General features: G+C 41.7%; 1 protein-coding gene across 2 annotated transcripts; it reads right to left on the bottom strand.

Moving 5' to 3' along the window:
• Positions 1 to 221: 221 nt before the first annotated feature.
• On the bottom strand, positions 222 to 15938 carry SEC61A1 (SEC61 translocon subunit alpha 1). 2 transcript variants are annotated; one of them, XM_053297817.1, is made up of 12 exons: positions 15651 to 15938; positions 13412 to 13479; positions 12469 to 12534; positions 12290 to 12368; positions 8752 to 8883; positions 8492 to 8601; positions 7419 to 7572; positions 5857 to 6017; positions 4850 to 5047; positions 3711 to 3902; positions 2323 to 2399; positions 222 to 1705 (listed from the first exon to the last, which is right to left on the bottom strand). In XM_053297817.1, exons 1-12 carry the CDS (start codon positions 15655 to 15657, stop codon positions 1519 to 1521), a joined length of 1431 nt encoding a protein of 476 aa, XP_053153792.1. In that variant the 5' UTR covers positions 15658 to 15938; the 3' UTR covers positions 222 to 1518. The 2 variants fall into 2 exon arrangements, with proteins under 2 accessions (XP_053153792.1, XP_053153793.1); XM_053297818.1 differs by lacking the exon at positions 15651 to 15938 and adding an exon at positions 14094 to 15452.
• Positions 15939 to 16355: the final 417 nt, after the last annotated feature.

The raw sequence follows: 16355 nt of genomic DNA, 5'->3' as shown, positions 1-16355 counted from the left end.
GTACTGGTTAAACTGCATGGCTCAGATACAGGAATTCTTGTCTGATTCTTCTCAGGGCCGGCACTTTGTTTTCAGTCTTAACATGGCCTTCACCTTTACATTTTAAAGCCAGTAAGAAACCACAGGCAAACATACAGTATGAAGGAAATATTTCAGCACCATCCCACCAAATTGGGAACTGGGCCAATATGGCTTGATGAAGCGAAGATTTACGTGCAGGCTTCCTTTTATACCAAGTATTTTTATTTAGTCCTACACAGTACATGTAAAAACACTTTACAACCACTGACATATCCTAGTAGAAGTGGAGTCTTTAAGGAATTTTAAGATGACAAAAATCCTTAAGGACTTTATGGCTACTTCTCCTATTTGGTAGGAGTTGCCCTGATAGTAAGCAAGAGCCTTGAGGCCTCTGGGGAAGGCTCTTCACTGAAGCCCAGTTGGGACAGCAAGAGCATGCTAAGCGTTCTTTAGTGATAGGGAAGTATTTCTACACAGGCAACAATGTGCATAACTTGAAGTCAATGTTCCAGAGCAACCAATAGAAAACAAATTTTGGAGCAATATGCACATTTTACCAGAAGTAGCTTCTGCGTATTCCACAACCAACAGGTAACTGGACAAGTGAGCTACTCATACCTGCCATGTTAGAACTTATTTTAAAGCTATGACAGGTAAGAATTAGTTGGCGGGGAATATGGCAACTTCTAGGAGCAATACTGCGTTGTTCCTCTCAGGCTAAAGAAAGAATACAGCCACAGGATCCACTTAGGAAGTTTCAGGTTTCCTGTATGGCATCACTGGTATAAGGTCTGCTTTTGTTCAGTGTACATTTCTGAGGCATGATGTTTTTCTCCCCTTGAAGCAACTAGAATGACCTGAGATTTCTAGTGACAACCAGAACATATCATCCTCCCCTGTAGAAGTGAGGTAACAGTCAGAGGCCAATAGTCTGCACTTAAGCTCAAGACCCAGAGTACCTGACAAGACATCTGGCTTTATAAAAACCCTAATCAAGACCTTCCCCAAATTTGTGGTATCCTGGGTGAACAAGCAAGCACATTTGTGCTCACAGTGATAATGGATACATACAGGCTTAGGAAAGTTCTCTCCTGCTACCCCCACTACCAAGGAGACAGACAATATATTGCAACAAATAAACTTCCCTCCCACACTATTTATTGAAGCTGGAAAAGCTCCAGAAATCCAGGGATATGATTAAGAGTGAAGAGCCATGGAACTAAACCAAGTTTAGGAGAATTGCTTCCTGCAATATGAACAAAATACCCTTGTCTTGTCTAAACACAATATTATTTTTTTGCATGTTTTCAACCATTTAGAAAATGTCAACTGTATATTAACAAAATCTGAACCCAAGGAATGTGCTTTGGAAAAAATTAAAAGAAGTATTCCTGTTAATACAATGTGCCCATGTTACTGTGTTTTAATTTTCTTCATCTGATTTTTAAATCCAAGAACACTCTTCAGCCTCCCCCGAGGGTCCATGGGACAACACATTTAGAAAAGAAGTGCTCCCATGCTGCCAACTTCGCTCTGCTCCTTTACAAAGATTTCAAAGTACTGGTAAATGATCGTAACAGCCAACAAGATTCCAGTGCCTGATCCAATTGCCCCCAGGAAGTCTGCCAGTACAGAAAGAGCACCAATGCAGAGGCCACCAAATGCAGCTGCTGTAGGAATGTATCTGATCAAAAAATAAATTTAGAAAATCCAGTTAGACCAAAAAGCATTAGACATATTGTCAGGCTCAAATGATATAATAAACTGTAGTGTGCTGGACTGTGAACAAGACAATGAACCCACTTGCACCTTCCCACTGAACACCCAGCTGCAAGCTTACAGGTTTGTTCGACCAGTCCCCCATGCTGTTTGAACTAGAAAACTGACTTAAGTGATCCCAGCACACCAGAATCAAACTGTGGGCTGATACTTGAGCGCCTGTCTACCAGCTCTGTGACAAAGGACTTTTGAAATGTACTGGGCAAGAACAGCCTATTTTTAAAGCACTGTAGAGATTTTCCTTTTATGTGTTTACATGTTTAGAGCAGCTCCTTAGGTATTCCCAACTCTAAACAAGAGTTGTCTTCTAAACTAGAAGCTCTTTCTTCCCAAAACTGAAAGTTGATATTCTCAGGAATGGTATATATAAGATTTACACAGATCCAAAGTCTCTATAGCATGCAGGAATCTACAATACTGAAAGGGCACTAAGCTAAGAAAACAACTTACTCCAGAGGGGTCAAACTGGAAACATACATAATTATGGTCTAACTTGGATCATACTGAATGCGTGTAACTCACCTGTTGAGTTCATGAACCATGGAAGTTTCTCTATGACCTCTCATCACCATCTGTTGCTCTTTTAGTTGTTTAGCAACCTGTAAGTCAAAACAACCAAGTAGAGACTTAGTTTATGTCAAGTTCAAGCAATAAAATTGCCTATGAATGAAAAGCATGGAATTCCAATGCTCGTTTTTAAGGGCTATTAAAATGCTATGAACTAGGCTTTCACAATAGCAGTTTAACAAGTAGTTCTAAAAACCAACTAGAGATGTGCACAAATTGGTTCAAACCCTGGCCAGCTCGAAGATGCGACAACAGGTAGGTAGGTAGGTGTGTGTGTGTGTGTGTGTGTGTGTGTGTGTGTGTGTGTGTGTCTGCCTGCCTTTAGGGGTGGGGGAGGATGCACTCTCTCTCGCACCCCCACCGTCTGTCTGCCTGGGAACTGTGCAGGGAACTGGGAACCGCCTGGGATGCACTCTCCCCTGCTGCATGATTTCCAAAAAGCCCATCTGGGCAGCAGCGTACCTCCCTGCTGCTACATTTATTGGATATACCCAGAAGTACTGAATGCACCTACGTGCATGTCATGTTCACACATGTTGGGTGTGCGCAACGTGGACAGGTGCATTCAGTACTTCTGGGTATATCTGGTAAATGTAGCAACGGGGTGGCAGGGAGGTACACTGCCACCCCGACGGGCTTTTCGGCAATCATGCTGTGGGGGGTGCATTCCTGCTGCCGTAGAACCGGCCCTCAATGGTTCTATGCACATCCCTAAAACCAACTTGAAAAGATACAAGATACATATGTTAATGAGAAACATATTTCTACATGCTGCAGACACAGGGCTGGCATCACGGATAGGTCAGGTGATGGGGAGAAGACATGTTTCCACTGGCCAAGCAGTGGAGATGTCCAATGACTCTGCAGTGGTGACAGCAGCTCTTTCTCCCCACCCCCCCACCCCCAAATGCAAGGGAGGTGCCCAGTAAGCTGGTGTTGAGCCTGGTGCAGGCTTTGTGCCCATGGAGAGCACAGAACTTTAGAACAATTCATAGGAATAAATGAACAATCACAGCTTCAAACTTTGCTAGATGCAAGCTCGCAGCTTATCCCTTTTGTCAATAGTTCGCTCAAAAAAAAAGAGAATTGTTCATTTATTCAGGCAAAGAATTACACCGAGTACGAGAGGTAATATGACACCGTAGTGATTTGGAATCAACAGGATCATGCTGGAATCCTCACCTTGTAATATTCCACTCCTACCATAAATCACTTTACATGTATTTAGTGCCAGCAGCATCCCAACTGCACTTTTTGCCAAGTGACAAAAGCAGGAAGAACAGTATAGTTCCCAGGCAGACAAATGAAACAAAAAAACTTTGGTACATATGTGATTTACTTACATCTTTGGCAGAGGAGCCAGAAACTTCAATCCAGGTTTTAGAGAAAAATGCACAGGAACCCAACATAAACACAATGTAAACAACTGCATGGACAGGGTCTTCCAACACCGAACCAAAAGACTCTGGAGGTGACAGATAATAGCAAAGTCCACCCACAGGGTAAGAACGGGCAGGACCTCCAGAGGAAGTATCCTAAAATGAAAGTGCATAATATTAATTATTAAGAGATATATCCCAAAATGCATAGCTATTATGCAGCTACCAATATGGTCACTTCCCGCCTCCCGACGTATGCTCACCCCTGCATGTATAAATACTACTTTTGGTCTACTGCAGGGTTTCTGTATGCATGTGGACAATGAAAGAAAATCAACCACAGCTCCTACAAGACCACCATATGATAGTCGTTCCATGCCAGACCAAACTTAATTTTTTAAGAAGTCGACAGTCAGTCTGCTAGACACTTGAGAACTTTTTTTGTTGACTAACAGTACATACATATTATAAATAATAAAAGCAAACAAGTGTATTTCAATAAGATCGTATCCTTCCCACATACTGGTTTGGGAAGACAAACTGGGAATTCCACCCCCCACCCACTTGCATATTACAGAAATCTGGCAACTTAGATAATCATGTATGCATGAGAATGTGTTGGGAAATTGGATGATTGGTAGATGCATCAGCATCACCCAAACCATTCCTGGATTCTCTTGACCCAGGAAATAATGGATGGGGAAGATTTCTGAAAATTTTAATTCTTTCCTATATTTGGCTGTCAGTTATGGCTGTATTTCTGAACATTTTGGCACTTGGCATTTTACATTGTTTTAACAGATCCTGAGCTTTGAAATGAGCCCACAGTTACTGCTGTAGGTTGCACACATCCCATTTTATGGCCAAAAAAAAGGTACACATTTTACAGAAAAAGTTATCTTGACTGTATTGGGTGGGCAGAGGGATATAGCCTATCACAGAGACAGAATTTTATCTCTGAAAAATATCAACAAAATCAATGCCCAATATATTCCCCATACACCACATTTTTAATCCCATGGAATTATTCATATGGGAGCTGGCAAGAAGACAAATCCATTTAGGCACTAGAACAAAGTACGTCATAAGTAACAGATACTTACAGACCAAGTACCCAGCAGGCTAACCAACAAGTTGCCACTGAAACGAGCAGAGAGCATCTGGGAGATCACATATAAGTTGGACACCAGTGCAGACTGAAGAATAATGGGGATATTGGAGGTGTAGAATAGTTTGATTGGGTAAGTATTGTATTGGCCACGATAACGTGCTGATTTTATAGGGAGGTCCACCCTGAAACCCTAAAGACAGCAAAGATGAGGGATTAATAGAAAAGCAGCGTACCACCTCTACCAGAGGCTCCTGGTAGCTTCAATAAAGTTATCAGGGGATGCTTTCTAGAAGTAAAGAAAATTAAATGCTTGGTGTAAAATAGCTATATCTTTTTAAGGTCAACACTAATTATAAACACATGATGGCACATGAACATGGTAGGCATAGCTGTCACAATGGAAAAAGATTTGCTGTCTCCAGACTAACATTGTATGCAACACAAAAACATTGGAGGGGCAACGTCTGTTGACCTCCCTGCTTTCTTCTGCAATCTACTGTGCCTCCTAAAAATATGGTCCCAAGGGTGCAAGGGACATAGTCTGGGGAAGCACTAGTCTGCAGAGGGAAGGTAAACCGGCAAACATAATCTCCTCCTTGGCACATGCAAACTTTTTTCCAGCACACATGTCAGTCTGGATGTCAGCCATTGTTAGCCAGTACAATTACCAATATCTTTCATCTTACAAGCATGCAATTCTGTTCTTGCTGAAATGAGGTTATGCTTGCAGAAACAAGATTGAGATAAAAATAGATTTTGGCAATGCTTAAAACCATTCATAGCTACTGATAATTTGAACCAAACATTTAAATACAATCTCAACCAGATTTGATTCTAACACACTTAAAAAAAAAGTTATTCAGAGTACGTTATACCTCTTATGTAAACATCTGCACTTCATATTTTGGTGGCATACTAATAATCATTTTGCTTCCAGAACATACATAAAGAACAAAACAAATGGTCTTGTCTTAAACACCATTTCACAATTCCACTTACCTGGAAGTAAATGACAACAGCAAAGACAAATATGGTAGCTATCAGGTTCATAAGGTTAGGGAGATTCTGACGGTAGAAAGCTTCCCGAAGAGCTCTGACTTTATCAGTACGAGTAGCCAGCAGATGAAACAGGGCAATAATGGCTCCTTCAAACTCCATGCCTTAAATAAGAATGTGTAGAACAGATGGTCAGCTGAAGGCAATTTGATGCTTCACTTATTACAATAAACCACAATTAAACAGTTTAAAAATTAGTTTTAATTAAAAGTCTGAGAATGACTTCAGGGTCTTTTTAAAAGCAATCAGAGATGGAGGAGCTTATTTTGACATGGAGCACATTCCAAAGCAAAGAAGGCCTGGTCCTGAGTTGCCAACAGAAAGTGTCAACCAAACCATAACCAAACCTACCCAGATGCAGGCAGCAGGGTTCATGACAAAGGAGGGAGCTCTCTAAAGTTCCTTGGACCCAAGTTGTTAAAGCTTTATAGGTAATAACCAGTAGTTCGCTTAGAAATATATTGGCAGCCAGTGTAATTCTTTTTGGTTATATGGTCCCTTTGGGTTGTCCCAGAAGCACTCCAAGAATAAGATTAATAAAACCTAATTGTCCCCATTGAGATATTCCTGTTTCTTACTCTTAACCATAAAACTAGAGCCAATTCACATAGGCGATATCCTCAATAGCTACAACCCTTCCTCAATCACACACCATACTTGAAGATCTGTTAACATCAGCCGATTTGTGCACAGATTGCAAAAGTCACTGCTGGCAGTATTTCAGAAGCCATTTTTCCAGCCACCATGATTACAGGAACTACTTTGCTACAAATGCAAATATGTCCCTCCAGCAGCTATGGCTGGTGTCTTCTGTGCATTTTTTATAGTGCGACATTTTTTTTGTTGAAAAGCATAACACAGCCACCACGCAACCCCAAGCAAACATGTGTAAGTGCAAGGCCAAGCTGCTCATATGTTGCAGAAATGGACATTGTGAACCAGTCTACATGCTGAAGTTTAGAAAAAACACTAATGGATATATAATAATGAATGGAGATTTTATTTATATGCATATGCAAGTAAAGAGAATTGACTGACAACCAGCATTTTGGCATATACTCAGAAGTCTCACAGATTTGAACTTCCTTACACACAAATGAGTTTAGAAATATACAATCCATTTCTGAAGTATAATTAAGAAAAGTAATGCCCTTCATTTTATCAACTCCCCCCAACATCTAGCCTTATGTAAGAAGACTGGAGTATTCTATCAGAGGGACCCAAGTGAATCACAAAAAGTAGATCTTGAACTGCATGAGTTGAATAATTATTCATTACTAATATATGATGAAATGAAACCATCCAGCAGTTCCACAGAAGCAGCCATCTTAAAACTTGCTTTGTTACAGAGAGGATCTATTTTTTTAAATCCTTAATTTTCTGTATAAGGAAGGCTTTGATTAAAGGTGCAAGTAAAAGGCATGCATTAACGCTTCCCCACTAAGTCAAATATTGTACTATATTACAAACACATTTCCACTCAGCAAGGAACTCAGATGCATTACCTCGGCCAGTGTTCACTGTGGTTGGGCTGAATGCTTTCCATACAATCGTCTCACAGATGTTAGTGGCAATGAAGAGGGAAATGCCAGAGCCAAGACCATAGCCCTTTTGCAACAGCTCATCCAGGAGAAGAACTATCAAACCAGCAACAAAAAGCTGGAAGAACAAATTGAGCGTTTTTCACTTCAAAGCAATCACTTACAAGGCACTATTAATATGCACCTGTGTTGCACTTCATCATGCGTGTCAAGCCATGGGCATTCCCATTTTACAGACAGGTAAAGAAGCCCAAGAACAGCTTTCCAACCTCAAGCAGCAAGTCGATGGCTGAGCAGATACCTGACCCTTCCTGGTCAGGGCAATTGTCAACTGAGCTACAATGGCTCAGTTACAAAGTGCCAAAATGGTAGCCCAGATGTGAAGGCCTAACATAGGAACTTAAATCATTTAAAGTGAAATCAGAGCTTAATAAGCATTAATACATCTCATCTACATATGTAGAAATGTTTCAAAGCAAAACTGCAACAAACCCTGCCTTACATATCAGCACACAGAAGTACTGCACTATTTCTTCTATTAATGTAACTGTCATGCTGTGTGAGATCAGAGGTTTATCTTGTTCTGAAGACCTCCCTTTGGAAGGACGGAACCATGCTCTGAAGCAGGCAAGCATAGCATCAGATGCTTGTTCCTTGCATCTAGCAATGGGTCCATTCCTGGTTATCATGACTAACAGCCATTACAGACCAATCTTCCATAAATTTATTCATATTATTTATATGGCATCTAGAGAGACTGTACTTGACTTAAATTAAATGACAGGCTCTGCCTGTAGGCTCACAATATATCCAGAGATATGACTCTCATGGGGAATACCGTGCCACCAGCTCCCTAATAATAGTGCCGCATAATGGCTGGCGAGAGTATTCAAGATTCTATTAATAATTGTTCAGGCAGATGTGGGGGAGGAGAAACACTTTGTAAGTAACTCTGGCTTAAACCTTTCCAAATGCAAGTGACTGTATAATTCCATGGTACAGTCTAAATGGCACTTCAGGGGCACAATATAAGTTACCTGAATGGTGATAAGCAGACAGATTCCCGCTCCCATCTCCGATGGGTCTCCATACATTCCAGTCATTACATAAACGATAGATTGACCAATGGTGATAATCATGCCAAATACTAGGAAATGAAGTCACAAGAAAAGACTGAATTAACCTAGGCTCCAATACTAAATTTCACAAGAGGAAACCATTCATATTGTCCATTGTCAATATCTGTAAAAGGCATTAGCCGACCTCAAACATAAGCTCTTCAGCATTTGCTACTTACATTTCTGTGCCCCATTGAAGAGTGCTCTGTCTTTTGGAGTATCTCCAACTTCAATTATTTTGGCACCAGCCAGCAACTGCATGATGAGACCAGATGTGACAATGGGAGAAATGCCCAGTTCCATCAGTGTTCCTATTGGATGTAGAAATCAGAATGACAGGCAGAAGTCATTCATCAGTTCATAAAAAAGAAAAAGCTTTATTCCCAGTGCCTCCCACCACATCACTGAATAGATAAATATATGTATTTGGCCATTTTTTGGCCTTTTGGCCAAGATCAAGTGTAGTGTATTTGGCCTTCTCTAGTCAACTGGGAGGAGGAAAAGCTTAAGAGATCTGTGGCTGAAGCTCCATGCCTGGCAATTTTCCAAGTGAGGCATCTTTATACATCATGCCTAAAAGCAATGCTAACTCAAGAAGCCTCACTACCTCATTCCTTAGAAGCAGCGGCCAATAACCAGACCAATGCATGGGGGTTATTTGTCACACAAGGTGTGCATGTGTACATGTGTGAGAGAAAGAGTCAGCAACCTCCCCTTCCTTTTGCAGCCACCTGTGCCCAGGAAGTCAAACCATTAAAGATTAGGGTTTGGTTCACGTTCAAACCAACCCACCCCTTAAACTCTCCAGTTCAGACACCAACTTTAATGTTATTTTAATGCTCCAAGTATTACACTCACACTACAGTAGTATAATATGATTATTCTTCTGCGGACAATTAGGAACTGTGATTCTTCCCTAGGCCTTTTTAAAAATCACATTACTCTGCTTGCAAACCTAAAATTTAAATAATCAAGCATGCAATATGTAATGATTTTTTAATATTTCTGGGAAGAAAAACCAGGCATTCTTTTGAACACTTGAAACAGATTTCAGCTATGCCATGTTTAAAGTTCATATTTGAACAATAGAATAAAATTGAGCACTGGGGTGAGTGTTTACAGAGAAAACACTAAGATAAGGAGTGCAAGCTACAGTTTCAAAAATAGTTAAGAGCTCCATGGCATAAACAAAATCTTGTTTAAATGACATTCAGAATCGCAATGAGCTAATAAATGAGCTAATTAGTCATTTTGTAAACATTTTACCTGTGCATGCTTCAAGCACACTTCTGTTATTTATATTATCGGGCAGGAAGCACATTTGTGTATTGTGAGCCTGGAAGTCCCTGATTCAGATTTTGCCTCAGCCATGAACTACTTTGTTAACCTTAGGAACATAGGAAGCACCCCCCCCCCCCGCTTACACTGAGTCAGACCATTGGTCCATCTAGTTCAGGATTGTCTGCACAGACTGGCAGTGCCTTCTCCAAGGTTGCAGGCAGGAGACTCTCTCAGCCCTATCTTGGAGATGCCAGGGAGGGAACTTGGAACCTTCTTGCTCTTTCCAGAGCAGCCCCATTCACTAAGGGGAATATCTTGCAGTGTTCACATGTAGTCTCCCTTTCAAATGCAAGCCAGCTACTGTCTCAGCCCACCCATATCAACAATATCAATCAATCAATTTATTACAGCCACAGGCCATACAGAGAACATACAAAGATTAAAACAAGATTAAAAGCAAAATATGCCAGCAGTAATATCATACATAATAATCAGGACAAAACAATAGCTCCTAAGAATTAGATCTTAAACAAGATCTTAGTCTAATAGCGACATAAAAGAATTTCGCCACCACCTTAGTAACCTCATTATCATGATCCTCAAGACAAAAATTCAAATAAAAGGAGTCAGCTCTTCCTGGGAATTGCTCTAACAGAGGGAATATGAGTTTTTTCCTAGTATCAGAATAAAGGGAGCAATATAACAGCACATGAGAAACTGTTTCAGGGAGGTCTGCACCACAAGGGCATAGGCCAAAATCTGACGATCCCTTATTAAATCTTTTTTCCAAAAGGGCTGAAGGTAGCACATTCATACGGGCCCTAGTGAAAGCTATCCTAAACTTTAAAAAGTGTAGGGAAGCTAAATATTTAGCACCTCTATTCCCCAAGCGGGGCACGATACCAAAAAATAGAGGAGAGCAGGTCCTATTTCCCCTAGAAACAAGATTCTGGTGTTCAATGTCATGAAGGTGTTGTATAAGTGTAACCTTCGCCTTCTCATTTCCCATGAGTAAAATTTCAGAAGGAGATAGACCCATTTGCAATATTTTGTTGACATATGACAGCCAAGGGCTAGGAAAGGAGTCTCTCCATAGAAACCAAAAATAGGAGGGCTCCTGAATATCCAAGCAAAGTTTAATCCATCTGGTGAAAGTAAGTTCCCATGCTTTAAAAAAATTAGTAAGGGATCCAGATTCCAAACATAATGCTGAATAAGGTACACATCTGGGTACCCCAAAGATAGCCCTAAGGAATAATGATTGAACTATTTTCATCTCTGATGTTACTCCCTGAATCCAAAGTGGGACGCCATAAAGTAACTGAGCTACAATCTTTGCTCGAAAAACTTGGAGAGCCATAGGTATATACTGGCCTCCTCTGGAGTAGTAGAATCGCAGAAGAGCGTTGAGAGTTTTATGAGCAATAGAGATAGAATACAATCTTTGAGATTTCCAGTTAAGATTATATTGGAAATGTATACCAAGGTATTTAAATTTATAAACCTACTCAATATTTTCCTTATTTACCACCCACTTATAAAGTTTCCTAGCTTTAGTGAAAATCAGGACCTTAGATTTCTCATAGTTAATAGATAAGTTATTGTCATTACAATAATGGGCAAAGGCTGCCAGCAATCTAAGGAGACCAAGACGGGTCTGGGACAATAACACCGCATCATCCGCATATAGCAACACTGGCACACGAATGTCGGCCAGTTTCGGGGTGTGTGAATCGACCATTTCTAAACACTGCACTAAATCATTGATAAAAAGATTAAACAATGAAGGGGCCAGAACACAATCCTGCCTGACCCCACGAGTGGCGGGGATTGAATCAATTAGAGCCCCATTGGGAGCATATCTGACTTGGATAGCAGAATTGACACAGAGCTGCATAATCAGGAACAACAATCTTTTGCCCATCAAGGATTTCCCAAGCTTGGACCACAATAATTCCCTAGGAATTAGATCGAATGCAGCTTTTAAATCCATAAAAGCTGTGAAAAGTCTACCTTTGAGAGCACTAGAGTATTTACATGCAAGGTGGTTCAAATCAACAATATAAGGGTAGTACTGACCTACACTACAAGTTTATGGTAAGGATTACTGAGATAAATGTGAAGTGCTTTGGATATTGGATAAAATGCACTATATAAATACCAAGCATTATTTTCTACCCATTTACATAATATATGAGAAAACAAAATCTTGTTTCTCAATTTCTGTATCGAGGCCATGACTGAGCAAAGGTTATGCACATTTAAGTCCCAGTGATTTTAATGTGAAAAGTTAAATATGTTTATAACTCTCTTTCACTGAAGCAAGGAGAATCGGCAAATTATTAAATCGTATAGAGGCACAATCCAGCCAATTCTGATACACAGAACAAAATCTTCTAGTAGATAGCAACATTTATTGCCAAGGAACACGCTTACCTCTGTTTGAAGCCAGGATTACTCTCATCCAGTAGAAAGGATCTGCTGAGTCCGATGACATAATACCAAAAAGGGGAATCTGAATTTCCAAGTAATAAAGAGTAGATAAGTAAATTCAACACAGATTTGGCTCTTTGTTTGTTTAAAACCAAAGGCTTGAAAGAGTATCATGAACATACCTGGCAGCAAACCAAAAATATGAAGAGGGTGATAGCAGTCCATAGCACCTTTTCTTTAAACTGGATCTACAGAAGAGGAGCAATATAAAGATAACTAATCTTAGGAATCATATTTCCTTTACTGGATTCTAGGTTTCAACAGCTCCACCAAACTTTTAATTGAAAGCAAGGAGAAATTAAACCCATGCAAAGAAAAAGCAGGACTGGGAATTCTGATGAAAAGGAACTGTATCCTCACAATTAAGTTTATCCTTTGTAGGACTAGCAGAGATACCAAGATAGCAGTCTTCATGTCAAATCACACATTCACCCAGACTCTGGAGGTAGGTATGTCTGCACAATTAACATGCAGTGTATCCAACACATTTCTCTATCTTCCCCAGCAGGGTAGGGGGCATGCTGGCAGTCTGAGGACAACCTGTCCACTGCTGCCCATGCACACATGTCGGCCACACCCTTTGTGTCGACATCAACATGGGAGGCATGGCCAGCACCCATAAAGGAAGACAAGGGGCTGTCTTCCACTTCTTCCCAACTGGCACTTCACTCGCTGGTTGGGTGTGGGAGGACAGGAGGGTGACCTAGGGGAGGGACGAGCGAGTGTTGTGCAGTGTTCCCTCTAATTTTTTTCATCTGTTTGTGGAATGAGTTTTGTTTGGGGCGGCAGTATCAAGGCAGTGTGTGCACATGTACATTCAGAGTGTGTCTTTCCTGATTCAACCTGAGTGGGATCTAAAGTTAATTGAGGGGCATCAAAAAACTTGTGAGCGGACGAATGTGCACATGCCTTATAGGGACACTGGTGTTGTGGTAGGAGCCCCCAACCCCGGGGACATTTGTTCACACACACACCCTTGTCCAATGGTATCTATGTCACTGATCCTTCCCCTTAGAATTAACTCTTGCAAATATTGCTAAACATGATTATGAGATTAATGCATACCTTTCTTTCTGGCTTTTGAATCTCAGGCAAGATAACACAGAAGGGCTTGATGACTTCAAGAAATTTAACTGCAAAGAAAAATATGAACTTTTTTTTAAAAAAGAAAAGCACATTTTGACTGACAAACCCATTGAATGTTTGCAATTTTGAATGAACCCAAGTTCAAGTCCTGCCTAATCCATGTAGGGACTGAGTAAATCAATTGTGCTCAGCCCCATTTCTGGTTTGAGTTGGCACAAGCGTATTTCCTGCCTCATTCATCTTCAAGACAATAATGGAATGTGAGTCACAACAATTACTCTGATTTGGGGTTTAATGGTATATGCATTTAGGCAGCTATTGGTTCAAGTCTCTTACTTCCAAACGAAATGGCTACCTCCATTAGAACTAATGTGTGGACCTATACCAGAGCTGTGAACACAAAAGCAGTCAGACAAAATGCTATCTTAGCACCTTTTTCTAAGTCAGAAGACTGGCATATTTAAAATCACACAAGTGTTAACCTTCATCCGCCCCCCATCCCCAACAGACTTTGTAAAGTTCCTCCAATATGCACATTGCTGATGTCAGCATTACTATGAAGCTCTACAGGCATTAAAACTAAAGCATCCCATTCAGATTATCCAGTGCCTATCATACAGTCATCCAATAAAAGTATGAAAACTGCTGCTAAATAACTTACTGAGTTCTGTTTTGTACCAGGAACAAAATATGGAAGTAGGAAGAACAGTAGAAATGAAACTACCAGCTCACAAGAAGCTGAGCAGCAACACTGAAACAAATCCTAATGAAACCTTATGAGGCAAATGAAAACCTTGAGCAGGAGTTCCATGAAAGCAGATTTCAGCAGGCCAATGAAATATGTTAGTACAGCACATCATAATAAAACAAATCTCAAAGTTTAAATAAAGAAGGCTGCAACACACACCAATGCTCAAACCCCACCTTTCACTACCCAGTAGAGAGAGACCAAAAGTACTACAATCCCAACCCAGAAACACACTGGGCAACAGTGATGTCTTTTTAAAAAAGGCACAAGATGAACCAGCACCACAGATCAGGCAGCTATTTTAAAAGAATCCTACTAGATAGCTTGGCTGGAGCTCATTGTGGTTTTTGTCAGACAACACTGCCTCTTTACCCATAAATTACAGGCACTGTATGCTAAGAAATATTCCTGTACTGGGAAGCAGAAGAAGAGCTTGCTTGTAAGGAGAGTGTTATTTTCCCACAAACTGTACTTAGATGTGTGTACACAAAACAACTGTTTCCATATATCTGTTCTACATAAGCTACATTTTAAAAATACTTAAGTCACAAGATGACTAGGGGGTTGAGTCAAGGCACTAGTCTCCCATCACACAACATATCACCTGTAACATGGGGATGTTGATAATATTGGTCTACCCGACTATTCTGTTGACAGTCCATGCAGACCTATTTAATTAACACTTACGAGCCACATAAATGAAACTACTACTGTTACATAGTTCTATGCTATGATCAGTCCTCAGTTCAGTGGACATAATCCCTCTACTTCTGAACTCTTAAGGCAAGGGCCCCATAGTCACAGGCCCACACTTGCAACTGATGCTGCCTTATACAGAGTCAGATCCATCTAGGTCAGGATTACCTTCACTGACTGGCAGCAAGCCTCCAGGATCTTCAGTCAGAGGTCTTTCCCAGCCCTACCTGGAGATGTTGGGAATTGAACTGAGGACCTTCTGCATGCAACACATATGCTCTACCACTGAGCTACAACCTGAACACCACATACATAGTTCTGCTCTTCTATGGAACCAGACCATTGGCCCATTTAGTGCAATATTGTCTACATATGATTGCCAAAGGTTCTCAGAGAGGGGTGTTTCCCAGCATTACCTGGAGATGCTGCCATGAATTTAAGCAGCAACTTCTGCATGCAAAGCATGTACTCGACCCCTGAGCTCCAGCCCTTCCTCAAGAGACACAATCTCCTCCTCCCTCCGATTCCTTGCACATTTCAAGCCAGGCGTTCCACACACCCTCCTCTGCCTCCCCCCCGCCGCCATTTCGCCTCCCGCCTCCTTCCTTCTTCCCGATTCCACCCATGGAGGCTCCCCTGCCTGAGCTGCCGCCTTCCTCACGCCCACTGGAAGACGGGCTCCTCTTCCTCCCTTCCCTCCCCACGACACGAACTGAACCACCGACTCGCTGCCCGCCATTCCAAGCGCCAACGTCGCGACCCGCAGACACTCACTCCCCATTTTGGCCGCCCTCGACGCGGAAAAGGGAAGGACGCAGCCGTAACACCAACTCCAGCTCCGTTCTCAAAGAGACACGTCAGTCGATCGAGCCTGCCCGGCCTCCTTCCGCTTCCTGCCACGCACTGGGGGCCGCTAACGAGCGAGCACATCTACGCAAGCCTCCTCCGAGGTTTCGTCCTCAATCGGCCCTTTCTCCCCAGGCAGGACTACAATTCCCAGCATCCTCTTAGGCCTGCAGGCGTTCTCCAAGATGAACGTTGGAGTGGTGCGTCACGATAGCACGTCCTTAGAGAAGAGCCCCGCAAGCCCTCTCCGCGACCGAGCTCTGCTTTGTGCTGCGGGCGGTGGAGCGGCTGCTTGCCTTGTGGGCGTGGTCCAGGCCTGGCTGCTTTGCTAGCGGCCTCTAGTGCTACGGGGTAGAAGAACGTGCCGAGCGATAGCCTTTTCCTTTGCCCTTGGCTTGCTGCTGTGTGAACTGCAGCTTGCTCAGCCGCCATTTTAAAGCATGCATAAAGCATAAAAAAAATCAGCTGCCCAGTCCAAATAGCCAAGATAACGAGCGTTACCCCACAATGGCTGCCTGTTCATAACTAGGGGGCATCATCATTTAATGATCCACGCAGATTGACTTTTATTAGAGAATGTTTAACATATGGTTTACAAAAGCAACAGTGAATAGAATTTCCCAATAAAACATG

The sequence above is a fragment of the Hemicordylus capensis genome, chromosome 2 (assembly GCF_027244095.1).
Source record: "Hemicordylus capensis ecotype Gifberg chromosome 2, rHemCap1.1.pri, whole genome shotgun sequence".
Taxonomy (NCBI): Eukaryota; Metazoa; Chordata; class Lepidosauria; order Squamata; family Cordylidae; genus Hemicordylus; species Hemicordylus capensis.
This window is presented reverse-complemented; position numbering and strand designations above follow the sequence as displayed.

Excerpts from the sequence above, each read along its gene's own strand:
- SEC61A1 (XM_053297817.1), bottom strand. Across the intron at positions 12,535-13,411 it reads TTCAAAAGCCAGAAAGAAAG|ATCCAGTTTAAAGAAAAGGT; the intron begins GTATGCATTAAT and ends CCTCTTCTGTAG. Across the intron at positions 5,048-5,856 it reads CTGTTGTCATTTACTTCCAG|GGTTTCAGGGTGGACCTCCC; the intron begins GTAAGTGGAATT and ends TGCTGTCTTTAG.